Source organism: Mustelus asterias, chromosome 11 (assembly GCF_964213995.1).
Source record: "Mustelus asterias chromosome 11, sMusAst1.hap1.1, whole genome shotgun sequence".
Taxonomy (NCBI): Eukaryota; Metazoa; Chordata; class Chondrichthyes; order Carcharhiniformes; family Triakidae; genus Mustelus; species Mustelus asterias.
In genome coordinates this window covers 917,544-931,284 of record NC_135811.1, presented here as the reverse complement: position 1 = coordinate 931,284, position 13,741 = coordinate 917,544, and the positions used below count along the sequence as shown (strand labels likewise).

At 44.2% G+C, this 13,741-nt stretch overlaps 1 protein-coding gene across 4 annotated transcripts in view; it reads left to right on the top strand.

Annotated features, from left to right (window-relative positions):
* The window catches only part of LOC144500301 (STE20-like serine/threonine-protein kinase), a 146,454-nt gene that overhangs the window by 91,247 nt on the left and 41,466 nt on the right, over nt 1–13,741 (top strand). For all 4 annotated transcript variants that reach the window (XM_078222988.1, XM_078222987.1, XM_078222986.1 and 1 more), the window contains 5 exons: nt 3,034–3,165; nt 4,894–6,141; nt 7,497–7,627; nt 9,015–9,138; nt 10,237–10,416. In XM_078222988.1, coding sequence (XP_078079114.1) covers nt 3,034–3,165; nt 4,894–6,141; nt 7,497–7,627; nt 9,015–9,138; nt 10,237–10,416 — 1,815 coding nt within the window. The remainder of the gene's footprint in view (nt 1–3,033; nt 3,166–4,893; nt 6,142–7,496; nt 7,628–9,014; nt 9,139–10,236; nt 10,417–13,741) is intronic.

Here is a 13,741-nt window from a genome sequence, read left to right as displayed (position 1 = left end):
CAGGTTTATTTGGTAGCAAATACCATAAGCTTTCGGAGCAATGCTCCTTCGTCAGATGGAGTGGTCTCTGTTCTCAAACAGGGCACTAATGTCCTCCAGGCGAGGAAATCTGCTGTCCTTGCCCAGTCTGACCTACAGCTCACTCCAGACCTACAGCAATGTGGGACCCTTAACCACCCTCTGAAATGGCTGAGGAAGCCACTCAATTGTATCAAAATCGCAACACAGAAAACGACACTGTGGGGGTGCTGGTGCGCGGGAGGGGGCCGTCACCTAGCGCGGGGAGGGGGTGCCGTCACCCGGGGGGGGGGGGGGGGGGTGGTGCCGTCACCCGGCGCGGGGAGGGGGTGCCGGCGCTGTGGGGGTGCTTAAAATCAACATCGGCGATGCCTCATAAATGAATTTTTAACATTTGTTAAAACTTGGAGATGGACAATAAATGCTGTCCTAACCAGCAACACACTCCTTCCAGGAACAAATATGGAAGAATGAGAAGTGGTCTTGGTTAATATTTCATTTGAAAGATAATTCCACTGTTAGGGCAGCTCTCCCTCGGCGTGGGGCGCACCCTCCCTCGGCGCGGGGCGCACCCTCCCTCGGCGCGGGGCGCACCCTCCCTCGGCGCGGGGCGCACCCTCCCTCGGCGTGGGGCGCACCCTCCCTCGGCGTGGGGCGCACCCTCCCTCGGCGCGGGGCGCACCCTCCCTCGGCGCGGGGCGCACCCTCCCTCGGCGCGGGGCGCACCCTCCCTCGGCGCGGGGCGCACCCTCCCTCGGCGCGGGGCGCACCCTCCCTCGGCGCGGGGCGCACCCTCCCTCGGCGCGGGGCGCACCCTCCCTCGGCGCGGGGCGCACCCTCCCTCGGCGCGGGGCGCACCCTCCCTCGGCGCGGGGCGCACCCTCCCTCGGCGTGGGGCTTCTTTATGTGGTCAAGTTTCTGGAGTGAAGTTTGCACTCACAACCTTCTGATTCAAAGGTGTGGATGGTTATCGGCTGAGCCATGATATGAAGCTGACAGTGAGTGAAGCAGCCTCATAGCAGAATCTGATCCTGTCCCCGGTAAACCGGCACACGCTCAATCTCTTGCAGCTGTCACTAGGTAATAATGAGATGTGGGAACCCTGGCCGTTTATCCTGGAGCACTGAGGCTTACTGTGAGATCAGTCTAAGGATGGCACGTCAGTCTTTCCAGCTTCCTGTGATTCAGTGGCAGATTGGACAGTGCTCTTACCCATGAAGTGACAGGTGAAAGTCTAGGAATTCTGTTATGTTCTGGGTGCATGCGGAGCTCATTGGCCTGTCACAATTTAAGGGTTGCTTATTCTGTGCAACAGCTGGTCTCTATATCGAACAGCCAGTCAGAGTGTGCAGATTTAGAATTGGAGGAGAAACAGCTGAAGGAAACTGAACTGGAGCTTCTTTGTGGAGTCTACACTCCCTTACACGAAGATCACTCGAAAAATAACAGCTTCATGTCTATCAGACTTTGCTGTTTTTGCCTAACACCCCATGCATCTGTGAGTAAAGGCTAGAACATGTTTGTTAGATGCTTGTGTGTGTATCTGCATTGGGCTTAGAGGTTTGCATTGTGCTTTGTTAATCTGTCATTGGTGCTGAGAATTTGTATCGTATTCATCAACCAGTGTAATATGCAGAGTCCTCGTGTCAAATTCAAATGGTTCTGAGCCCATTCCACTTCATTAAACCTTGCCCCACGCTGATCTGGAGCCTGTCCTGTTCCCTATTAACCCTTGCTGATTTAAGTAGTATTCCAGATGTATTAGTGGAATTTAAATTCCATCCTGGTGTGATTTGAACCCATGTCCCCCAGAGCATTAGCCTGGACCTCTGGATTACTAGTCGAATGACATTACCACAACGCCATCATCTCCTCATCCCTGATGAAAGGTGTCAGACTGAAATGTTAACCCTGTTTCTCATCATAGATGCCACCAAAACCACTGAATATCTTCACCATTTTCTGTTTTTATTCCATTCTTCACTAAGTCTTTTTTCAGTACTGATTCAGAGTGAACACTTGTTGTTCAGTTTAAAGGCTTTGTTGTCTGATGAAGTTGAATGCCATATTCTAGAATTGCACAGCAGATCCATCAAGAAAGAGAGGGCACAGATTTAAAGTGATTTGCAAAAGAAGCAAATATGAATTTGGAAAAAACTTTTTCACACATTGAGTGGTTGGGGTTTGGGATGTACTGCCAATGGAGGCATTCTAGAGGGCATTAGATGATTACTTAAATAGAAACAATGTGCGCAGGTATGAGGAAAAGACACAAGCATAGCATTAACCACGGTGCTGGTTTGGAGAGTCAGTGAAGGCACAATGGGCCAAATGGCCTCCTGCACCGTAACAGTTCAGTGATTCTGTGAACATTTGAAGAGACAAATCAACATTCTTGTTGTCTTTCAGATTTCTAGTATTTAAGTTCTGTAGGTGTAAACAGTCTCTTGCTGCACCCTAATTGCAACCATGTTTAGAATCACTTCATCTAAGTGGTGTAGCAACCCTTGAGAATGCTGCAGAGCCCCAACATCTCGTTCTTTCTCAGCGGATGCTCCACTGCAGCCTGGTGCAGTATAGTTATTCACGCAGAGCCTAATTCGGTGGCAGAGATCTGGTGGCTTTGGGCATTAGCTCAGGACATGGGGAAGGACCTTTTGTGTTCATTGGATGTGTGCATCACTGGAAAGGCCAGTATTTATTGTCCATCCTTAATTGCCCTTGAGAAGCTGATGGTGAGTGAATAGCCTTTTTGAATTGCTGCAGTCTGTGTGGTGTTGGTACACCTACAGTTCTGATAGGGAGGGAGTCCCAGGATTTGACCTGGCAACAGTGAAGGAATGCGGTTATAATTCCAAGTCAGGATGGTGTGTTTTGGAAGGAAACTGGTAGGTGGTCCTATTCCAATGCTCCTGCTGTCCTTTTCCATGCCTATAGAGGTCACAGGTTTGGAATGTCTGAAATACGGTGCATCTCTGAGCATTTGTTCTTAAATCTACTCCGCTTTCTCTACAGCACCCATTTGTGGTGAATGTTGACAGCAGTAAGCCAGTGAGAGAGCTGATTGCAGAAGCAAAGGCAGAGGTCACAGAAGAGATTGAGGAGAGCAAGGAAGATGAAGAGGAGGAGGATTCTGAAAATGCAGCAGTGAGTATCAGATGTGTGTCTCCAGCACAATTATGTCCAATAGTCAACAGTTTGGCTGCTCGGGCAGTGTGAACTTGCTTGCTTCACAGTTTTATGTTATAGGTTGAAGTCCATCATCTTGCCAGCTCTCAAACCCAACCAGCCACCAGATCATTCAGTGAAGCACTTTGACCTGGATGGGGGACAGTAATTTGTTCGGACCTGAAAGTCATCAGCCTTTTAAAATGGGAACAAAAGACACTGTTCACAGCGTGAGATAATTATCATGCCATCCAATAGGGAATTTAAAAGAAAGTTCTTCCCTCAAACAGTGGTGAGAAAGTGGAACTCGCTACCACAATGACTGGGTGTAGGTGCATCTAAGGGGAAGCTAGGCAAGTATATGAGGGGGAAGGGGATAGAGGATTACGATGATGAATTTAGCTGAGAACATTTGGAAGGAGGCTTGACTGGAGCATAAATAGCTCAGGATAGCTTGTTTTACTGCTGTATATTTGATCTAATCCTATAATCAGGCAGGTGCTGGTAAGAAAAAGGTGCAATTACATTGCATGGTGTAATCTATTGGCCACCAACTAGTGAGAAAGATGTAGAGAAATAAATGTGTTAGGAAATTACAGAGGTGCAGAAATTATAGAATAATTATAATGAGGAACTTTACCTAGATATAGATTTGAGTAGTGGTAGTGTAAAGGGCAGAGGGGGGAAAGAGTTCCAGGAGAATTTTTGACAGCAGTATGCGTCCAGTCCAACAAGAATGGAGGCACTGCTAGACACTGGTTGTTGGAAATGAGGTGGGTCAAGTAGAATCATAGAATCCCTACAGTGCAGAAGGAGGCCATTTAGCCCATCGAGTCTGCAACAATATCTTACCCAGGCTCAACCCCGGCCAATCCCTGTACCCCACGCATTTACCATGGTTAATCCACCTAATTTACCAATCTTTGGACTGTGGGAGGAAACTGGAGTTTGCATGTTCTCCCTGTGTCTGTGTGGGTTTCCTCCCACAGTCCAAAGATGAGCGGGGTAGGTGAATCGGCCATGCTAAATTGCCCCTTAGTGTCCCAAGATGTGTAGGTTAGGTGGATTAGCAGTGGTAAATGTGCAGGGTTACAAGGGTACGGCGCAGAGCTGGGACTGGGTAAGATACCCTTTCAGACCTTCTGCACTGTAGGGATTCTATAATCTATGGATGATGCAAATTACCTTCCTCGGTGCTTTTTATCATGGGAAAGGGATAGGTTTGCTCTGGGAGAATAGTATTTAATTCCTTCATTGATTAAGTGTCATAATAGAAAGCTAATGCATTGTGGACAACCTTTGATGGGCTGGATGTTCTTACTTCAACCTTGAATTTCCCTCTGCTCTTGATGTTCTGCAGCAGTCAGACTGCCAATGGCAGCATCCGGTAACTTCACTTATACACCAAGGGACATCATTCGCTCCTTATATTTCTTCCAACACCATTTTCTAGTTGAGATGGTGGGCTCCTAGCCCTTGTTAATGTTGCTCTTGGCAATTAATGTATTGTGTGCATCAGCTAATGCAGACTTTCTCTATATAAATGGCGATTCTGTGTGTTCTCTTTATGCTCTGATGTGGACTCCGTGTTGGAATGTGTTATGGACAGTACTGGAAATGATTAGAACTGTAAAATAAATGAACTGCATCTGTATAACTGTGGACTCAAATTAAGCAGCAAAAGATTTTAATGCTATTTTCCTGTAGGTTTTGCCAGGACATAAACGTGCCCCATCAGATATCAGCACAGCCAGCTCCGAGGACGAGAAACTCTCCCAGTCTCCATCAATCCTTGAATCTGTTTCTGAGAAAATGGAGACTGAGCCTATAGAGGAAAATGCAGACAAGGTCAGTGACAAGCTGTCGGATGAGGGGATTGGTACCAGCGAAGGGGAGAAGCCTGAGAGCGACAGGCTGACGGAGAACAATGCTTCTGACATCAGTAATGAAGAGGTACAAGGAGGTAGTGAGGACCTGAATGCTGAAGCGAGGAAACCCACACCATCTGAAGAGAAATCTGAGACAGAGGAGCCGACTGTGGAAATCCCAGGAGCTGAGGATGGTCCTGAGGAACATCTGAAGGAAGGTGAGGTACACAAAGATGTTAGAGAAGCTGAAGAGGAAAGAGAGAAAGAATCAGTGGTGGCAGAAGGAAAAACAGCTGGAGCGGAAGAGCAGGTCGTAGTCACAGAACGAAATGAAGGGGAGGCTGAGCGAGAGAACCATGCGGAGGCTGAGAGGGAGCACAAAGCGGAGGCTGAGAGGGAGAACAAAGCAGCCGACACTGAACTAACAGAGTCCTTGGCTGTGACTGAGCCAAAGAAAGTTGAGGAAGAAGCAGTGAAAGAAGCTCCCACCTTAATTGAGATTGGTTTGCAGCCGAAAGAGGATGTAACTGAAGCAACGCTGAATGTCATTTCAGGGGAGAGAGGAAAGGAGGTGGCAGAGCCAACCGTAAACACACCAACACTTCCCAATGAAGAAACAAAGCAGGAGAAACTGGCTGATGACCTCCGAGTGAACTCTGCTACACAGTCAATGGAAGCCGAAGGGTGCCCTGAGGTAGACATTGTAATCGAGAGTGGTGTAAAGACCACTTCAGAGACAGAGGCTGAGGCCAAGGCACAATCTAAAACCAATTCTTACCCAGCAGGGGTAATAGTGAATGGAGAGTTATGTGAGGCACAAGGTGTAGCACCTTGCTCAGTGAAGGAAGTTGACAGTGAGAGTCCAGAGGACATAAAGCTGGAGATGATTCCTGACATTAGTATCACCACAGAGGAGATGAAGGAAAATGTGGATCCTGCTGCTCAGTCTAAGAGCATTGGTAAAGAGGAAGAGAGAGATGCCGATTCTGGGAGTGGGTCAATGGCAGACAACAACAGCATTGACTTGAGCCTGTCCATTTCCAGCTTTCTGTCCCGCAACAAGGAGACCGGATCTATATCACTCCAGGTAACAAACTAAGATCAGAGCCAAATAACACACCTAGTTTTTTTGAAGATTAAATTCTAATTGTGGGTAAAAACTGTCATTTACTGACCATCGCTAGTTATTTTTGAGAAAATGATGATTGACCTTTGTTGAAATTTTTGATTGGTATTATTAAATTAGGCCCTTGAGCTACTCAATCCCATGTTTTCAGAAAGCCAATCATTTGCCAAATCTTTGCCCACTTTAATCTATCTATATCTTTTTGTAACTTCCCTAAGTCATCTTTATAACTTAGTTTCGTACCTACCTTTGTGTCACCAGCAAATTTGGCATCCAACTCTTCATCCAGGTCATTTGTATAAATTGTAAGCAATTGAGGTCCCAGCACTGATCCCTGTGGCACACCATGCATTATATATTGCCAATCAGACAAAGATCCATGTATGCCTACTGTCTGCTTCTCTTAGCCAACCAATCTTCTATCCATGCCATTATGTTACCCCCTATAACATGAGCTTTTATTTCCACAGAAAGTTTTGAGTTGGCACCTTATCAAATGTTTTGTGGAAATCGAAATACAGTACATCCATCAGTTCCCCTTGATCCACAGCACAAGTTACTTCTTCAAAGAATGTCAATAAGTTGTGTCAACGTATCCAAATGTCCTGCTATAGGTTCTGCTGCTAACATCTTCTGTATTCCAGATGTTAAGCTAACTGACCTGCAGTTTCCCACTTTTTGTCCCCCTTTTGAATAATGGAGTTACATTTGATCTCTTTCAATCTAATGGGACCTTCCCCAGACCTAGGGAGTTTCAGAGAATTAAAACCAATATACCAACTATCTCACTAGTCACCTACTTTAAGATCCTAGGATGAGGGCCGGCACATCAGCTGTGCAACGGGGACTGGCACCGCAGGTGGGTGGCACAGGTCATAGAGGTTTACAGCATGGAAACAGGCCCTTCGGCCCAACTTGTCCATGCTGCCCTTTTTTTTTAAAACCCCTAAGCTAACCCCAATTGACCACATTTGGCCCATATCCCTCTATACCCATCGTACCCATGTAACTGTCTAAATGCTTTTTAAAAGACAAAATTGTACTCGCCTCTACTACTACCTCTGGCAGCTTGTTCCAGACACTCACCACCCTCTGTGTGAAAAAATTGCCCCTCTGGACCCTTTTGTATCTCTCCCCTCTCACCTTAAACCTATGCCCTCTAGTTTTAGACCCCCCTACCTTTGGGAAAAGATATTGACTATCTAGCTGATCTGTGCCCCAAGTTCCGGTGCGGCGAGCTTGCAGCGAAGGGACCTGTGCAGCAGATGGACTATGTTTTCACTCACTTTGTTTCTTTATTTATGGTAATTTATCAGGAAATGAGACAACAGAAAAAGACATTGAAAAAAACTCGTAAGTTTATGGTAGACGGTGTGGAGGTAAAAGTGACAACATCAAAAATTGTTACAGATAATGACAAAAACAATGAAGAAATGAGATACCTCAGGTAAGAGTCTGATTGCTGGTAACTTCTTTAGTGCTAATTGTAATGCCAGTTGTCTCAGCTGTTGAATTTTATTTTGGATCAAATGATTCTTTTGGATGAATTTCTAATCTTGATTTGAGATTATCCCTAAGTGAGTGTCCAACATTAAATTGCATTTGATAGTAATATTTCAATTCCTGGTACTTTTGTAGCTGTGGTTCATAGTAATCCTTTTCGGCAAGGTCTGGGTGGATTGTTGTCGGTGCAGACTCGATGGGCTGAATGGCCTCCTTCTGCACTGTATGGATTCTATGAATTGACTCGTTACTGTTTGCAAGAATATCCTTAAATATAGAAGAAAGCTTCCACTACTTGTTGGAAAGCATTCTATATCTGTGTAGCAAATGCTGCCTGTTTTTATCCTCTGTTACAAGTTTTAGAACTTGCATTTTGATTTGAAGCACAACATATTTACACAGCTTACACACAGGAAGGAAACCGTTCTGTGGAAGGATCATTCAGATCCAAAATGTTGGATGGAACTCTTCGGCTGTTCAGCCCTGCCGCCGCTTCCAGAGAGGATGGAGGATTTGGCACTCAGCCAAATCTCTGTTCACTGCAGAGGAGAATCCTGCTGGCATGAACGGCCAGAGAGTCCTGCCAGTTAACTCTGTTTATCTCTCCACAGACGCTGCCAGACTTGCTGAGTTTATTTCCAATTTCCAGCCTTTGTGTATTTTGCTTTTATTTTAAGAAAACAGGTCACTTGTTTTTACATATCAGAGCTTGGAAAATACTGAGCTAAAGCAAACTCTCTCCCTTTTTATCCATTAAGTCTTTTGAAGTCGGGTTTGAGATAAACTCAATGTATTGTATTTAAACATTTGCTGATGAAACCAATATAATATCTAAATAGAGAAATGAGCATGGAGCTCAATGAGATTTACATGAGAGTATATTTCTGCCTGCTGAGGTTCAAATCCATTGACAAGATTGTTAACTGAACTGTAAACAACCATTGATAATAAATCAAGAATTATCTTCAGATTACTGGAAAACCCTGTTGCTTCCTTTGTGGTAGTCATGAGTAATTTGAATTACAAAACCGAAGGGAAATGGCACAGAAGACACTGTATGGTTAGTTTGTGGTGGGCAGTGGTAGTTTGGAAGTGGCAGATGGCTTTTGATTGTTTGGAGCTGGTACCTGTTGCTGGAATTCGCTTTGAACAAGAAGCTGCAGCCGTGTCTGTCCCTCAACTTTATTGAAGGAGAGATATTGATGGACCGCAATTGGACCTCAGATATGTAGGAATTGTATTTTTCTCTGTGTAACTTTGTGTCTTCATTTGAATGGAACAGTCTTTGAATGTTAGAATTCTTCATTGCCGAGTCTCCGCTTTCTCTGCAGGCGTCAGGAGTTGCGTGAGCTGCGGCTGCTTCAGAAGGAGGAACAGCGCACACAGCAGCAACTCAGCAATAAGCTGCAGCAGCAGCGCGAGCAGATCTTCCGCCGCTTTGAACAGGAGATGACAGTGAGTCTAAAAATCTGTGCCATTATGTGATCAGTAAGCGGCTCCCTATAAAGCATGCCAGCAGCATAACAAACGTAGCTTTGATTCTCTGTCCCATTGTTACACTCCAGAAAGCCAGTTGTTGAAGAATAGAATTGGAGCCAATCTTTATACACTTTCATTAGTTTGTATTGAGTTACTCATTGCAAGAATGCATTTCCTTACCAAACAACCACAGCTTAGTATCTTTTCTTTGGTGAAAAATGATTTATTGATCATATTTTCCTTAAAGTACTACGTTTATTTTTGCTCTGACCTTCCTCGGGTAGAATTCCAGCTCCTTTCCTTCAAGGATGTAGCTGTCAGCTCTGCCACATTGGCCAAGTCTTGAAGCTATGCAAACAAGCAGTTTTCTATTTATAGGAGTGCAAGTGAATCCCCAGTTAACCCCCACTATCTGAATACAATTAAACACAATTAATCTACATTAACACACATTCCCACTTTGACCTTTCCGTTTTCGGCCTCTCGAGTTTCGAAGCTGAGCTCATGGGACAACACCATATCTTACAATCAGGCACTTTACAGGCTCCCAGATTCAACAACCTCTGATCATAATCTTCACACTAATTTTTCTGGATGGCAGCTGTTCTCAACCCATTGTTGTTTCTTTACTTTTTCCGTTACTATACTCTTTTGCCTTGCACCATAATCTCTTTTGTCATTTAATCTCTCCTGCCTTCCGATCGAGGCCTTTCCTTTCATTCTTTTCCCCTTTTTCCCTGCCACTATATATGCTAAAATCTTGTTGCATCCCTAATTTTCCAGCAAAAAATCATTGACCTTAAGTGCTAATTTGGTTTCCCTCTAAATAGATGCTCCCTGCCCTTTCTGTTTTTATCATACCAGACATGACTACCCCATTTGTAATGGTTATTTTAAAGGACTAATAATCCAAAGAACATGGATTCAAATCCTGTGATGACAGTTAGAGAAGTTGAATTCCATTTGAAAAGAAACTTGGAAATAAATTATCAAGGAAAAGTGACCGTTTTGAGGTGGGATTGTTTGTGATTGAACAGTGTTTGAAACAAGCTGGTTTATCCTGTTTCTCTTCAGAGTAAGAAGCGTCAGTATGACCACGAGATTGAGAATTTAGAGCGGCAGCAGAAACAGACGATCGAGCGCCTTGAGCAGGACCACACTACCCGCTTGCGAGATGAGGCAAAGAGAATCAAAGCCGACCAGGAAAAGGAGCTGTCAAAGTTCCAGAGTATGTTAAAAAATCGCAAAAAAGAGGTAAGAGACAAGATTGGAGCAGAGAATGCCATCTGGACAGGAAGCAGCGCAGGCTGATGAATTGTTCATGGGGAGAGCAGTGTCGGCCAGCACGCAGCCAGGTGAGGGAGCTATGTAGCTGGTGCATCATCCAGGATGGGTGGGAGATTGGAACTGTGTCTGTGCAATGCTCACATTGTATCCCTCATATTCGTAGCAGCTAATTGGCCAATCGAGTTGACTTGCCAACCAGTCAGCTCCCCTCTCCTTCTGTGATACAAATCGTTGTGATTGTTTGAAATTTGGCATTCTTCGGTTTGTCCTGATGAGTGCAAGACAAAAAGCTTCAACAATATGTCCTTTTTTTGCAGCAAGATTCAGATTCTTTAAATGTTCTCTAAATGATTTGGAGATTAGGATTAGACTTGAAACACATTCCAATTCTCTTGAGAGTATCAGAACTAGGAGTGTTACAGGGTGAAGTTTACTAAAACAGGTTGCAATGTTGCCTTTTCAAGCTGCTCTGTATAGTGGAGACATTCAGATTGACATTATGGCTGTATCTTGGTGCAAGTGGTCTGTATCTGTCACAATCTAACTCTTTACCATATACTAACACTGCTGACTAATATATCCTGTCTAGATATACTAGTCAGTTACCTGCTCTGCACTTCACAATTTATAAATTCTAATGTGGGCCAGGCTTTTCAATAGCTCAGTGACAAATGCCAAACTTTAGGTGAAGCTGATGCACTGTTCATGGGAGAGCACGCAGCCAGGTGAGGGAGCAGGAGAGTTCCAGATACCAGGATAGGAGATATATTCAGTTAAGAATAGCTGATGAAATGGTAAAATGTCGAAATGCAAAGATCTCAGTTTCTGAATTGAGAGTGACTCAGTTATGGTTCAGCAATCAGTCACTGTGAATTCAAATCAATATGGGTTCCTGCTCCTTATTGTTATCCATTGTTCCTCTGAAATGTGCAGATGGATAAATATCACATAAGGAGCAGTTGTTTCTATGCATTTGAATAACATGTTGATATTCAGTAACTACACAAAGAGTGCTTGCTTCGTCAAGATTCTGATGAGCTGTTGGTGCCTGTACACCAGCAGAATCTGCATCTTCAGAAGAACAGGGGGGACAACAGCATAGTGGATCAAGCAATAGAATCCACTTCTTTTAGAGACGTTATATAACGAAACAACGCTTCAGGTCAGACATCAGTTCATGTCAGAGTAATCGACTCCAACAGATCCTAGGTCAGTTCATGTCACAGAATCGTTACAGAACAGAAGGAGGCCATTTGACTAATTGTGTCCATGCTGAGCAATTCAACTACTGCCACTCTCCGTCCCTCTCCCCATATCCCTGCACACTCCTCCTTTTCAAACACTCACAAAATTGAGAAAACGTAGAAATATTTATGGCACAGAAGGCAGCCATTCTTCCCCTTCTGTCTGTGCCAACTGACAAACGAGCCACCCAGCCTTCAATCCCATTTTTAGAATTTGGTCTGTAACCCTGGACTTCAGGTACATATCCAAACACTTTTTAAATGAGGTGAGGGCTTCTGTCTTGATAATACCCTTTCAGACCCCCAGAATCCTCTAGATGAAAAAATGTTCCCACAGCTCCATCTAATCTTTCTACCAAATGTACCCCCTAGTCTCTGACCTTTCTGCTACAGTAAATAAATTCTTTCAATCCACTCTATCCAGGCCCCTCACAATTTTGTACATTTCTGTCAAATCTCCCCTCAGCCTCCTCTGTCCCAAGGAGATCATCCCCAGCCTCTCCAATCTTTTCTCATAGCTGCAATTTTCCAGTCCTGGCAACATCCTCGCCAATCTCCTCTCTACCCTCTCTTATCCTTTCTGTAATGAGGTGACCAGAACGGCGCACACTACTCAAATTGCAGCCTAGTTAATGTTTATATAGTTCCAGCATGACCTCACTGCTCATATATTTTTATACCTCGGCTGATAAAAGAAACTGTTCTATATGCCTTTTTAACCACCTTATCGACCTGTCTTGTAAACTTCAGGGATGCAGCCCAAGGCGTCTCACTTCCTCTACATCTTTCAGTATCTTCCCATTTATTCTGTATATTTTCAGAGTAATAGATTCCATCAGATTGGAGGTCAGTTTGTATCAGAGTAATAGATCTCACAGATCAAAAATCGGTTCCTGTTACAGTTATATCCCGTAAGAAGTTTAACAACACCAGGTTAAAGTCCAACAGGTTTATTTGGTAGCAAAAGCCACACAAGCTTTCGAGGCTCTGAGCCCCTTCTTCAGGTGAGTGGGAATTCTGTTCACAAACAGAACTTATAAGACACAGACTCAATTTACATGAATAATGGTTGGAATGCGAATACTTACAACTAATCCAGTCTTTAAGAAACAAAACAATGGGAGTGGAGAGAGCATCAAGACAGGCTAAAAAGATGTGTATTGTCTCTTACTGTTAAACTTCTTACTGTGTTTACCCCAGTCCAACGCCGGCATCTCCACATCACAGTTATATCCCACCAGCTTTAAGGTCAGTTCAAGTCTGAGTAATAGATCCCACCAAATCAAAGTTCATGTCTCACTATTAGATCCCAGCAGATTGAAAACAAGTCTAGAGTAATAAATCCCAACTGCTCTAAGATCAGTGTGGATGATTAGAATGCATTTGATATTCTACCATTTGGCAACATGCATCATCTGGCTTTGCATGGGGCTGTACATCAACTTCAATTACTCTTCTTTGAAGAGATTTTTCTCATTTTTAGTACTCGAAACTCTGGAATCTTCCACTAACTTCAGGTGATACCATGTTGTAGATTCTGTCTGCTTTACTGATTAGTCTGGAGTCTCCAAACTACTTTTCTGTTTGTTGTGTCGTCTCTGTTTTGTAGCTCATAACTCTGTAGTTTTGCCTTTGCACTAACCCCTGCCTCTAGTCACTATTTTGCACTTCTAATAAATGGGAAGATATTTACTGACCAGATGGTCTTTGGCCAAGACAGTACACTGCTGGCAAGAAAGACTGCTGTCGTTCAGGCAGGAAACTGCCCAGTAATCTTTCTATCCATCTCTAACCATTACTGACAGGGTGCTTTCCTGGGTGTCCCTTCATCTTGCTATGTAAGTGTTCTGTCGGTCAGGTGACTGCTGTGAGATCTCCTTTGTCCGTCTGATACTTTCCTTCTGATTGTCTGGCCTTTTTCTCACTGCAGAGTGAACTCTGAGTAACATCATGGAAAGGCATTCTCAGCTGTCAGCTTTTGGCTAACTTTAGTTTCTGTCTAGACTGGCAGTCAGTTTCTTCCAAGTCTCCTAGTTGAATGGCAACAC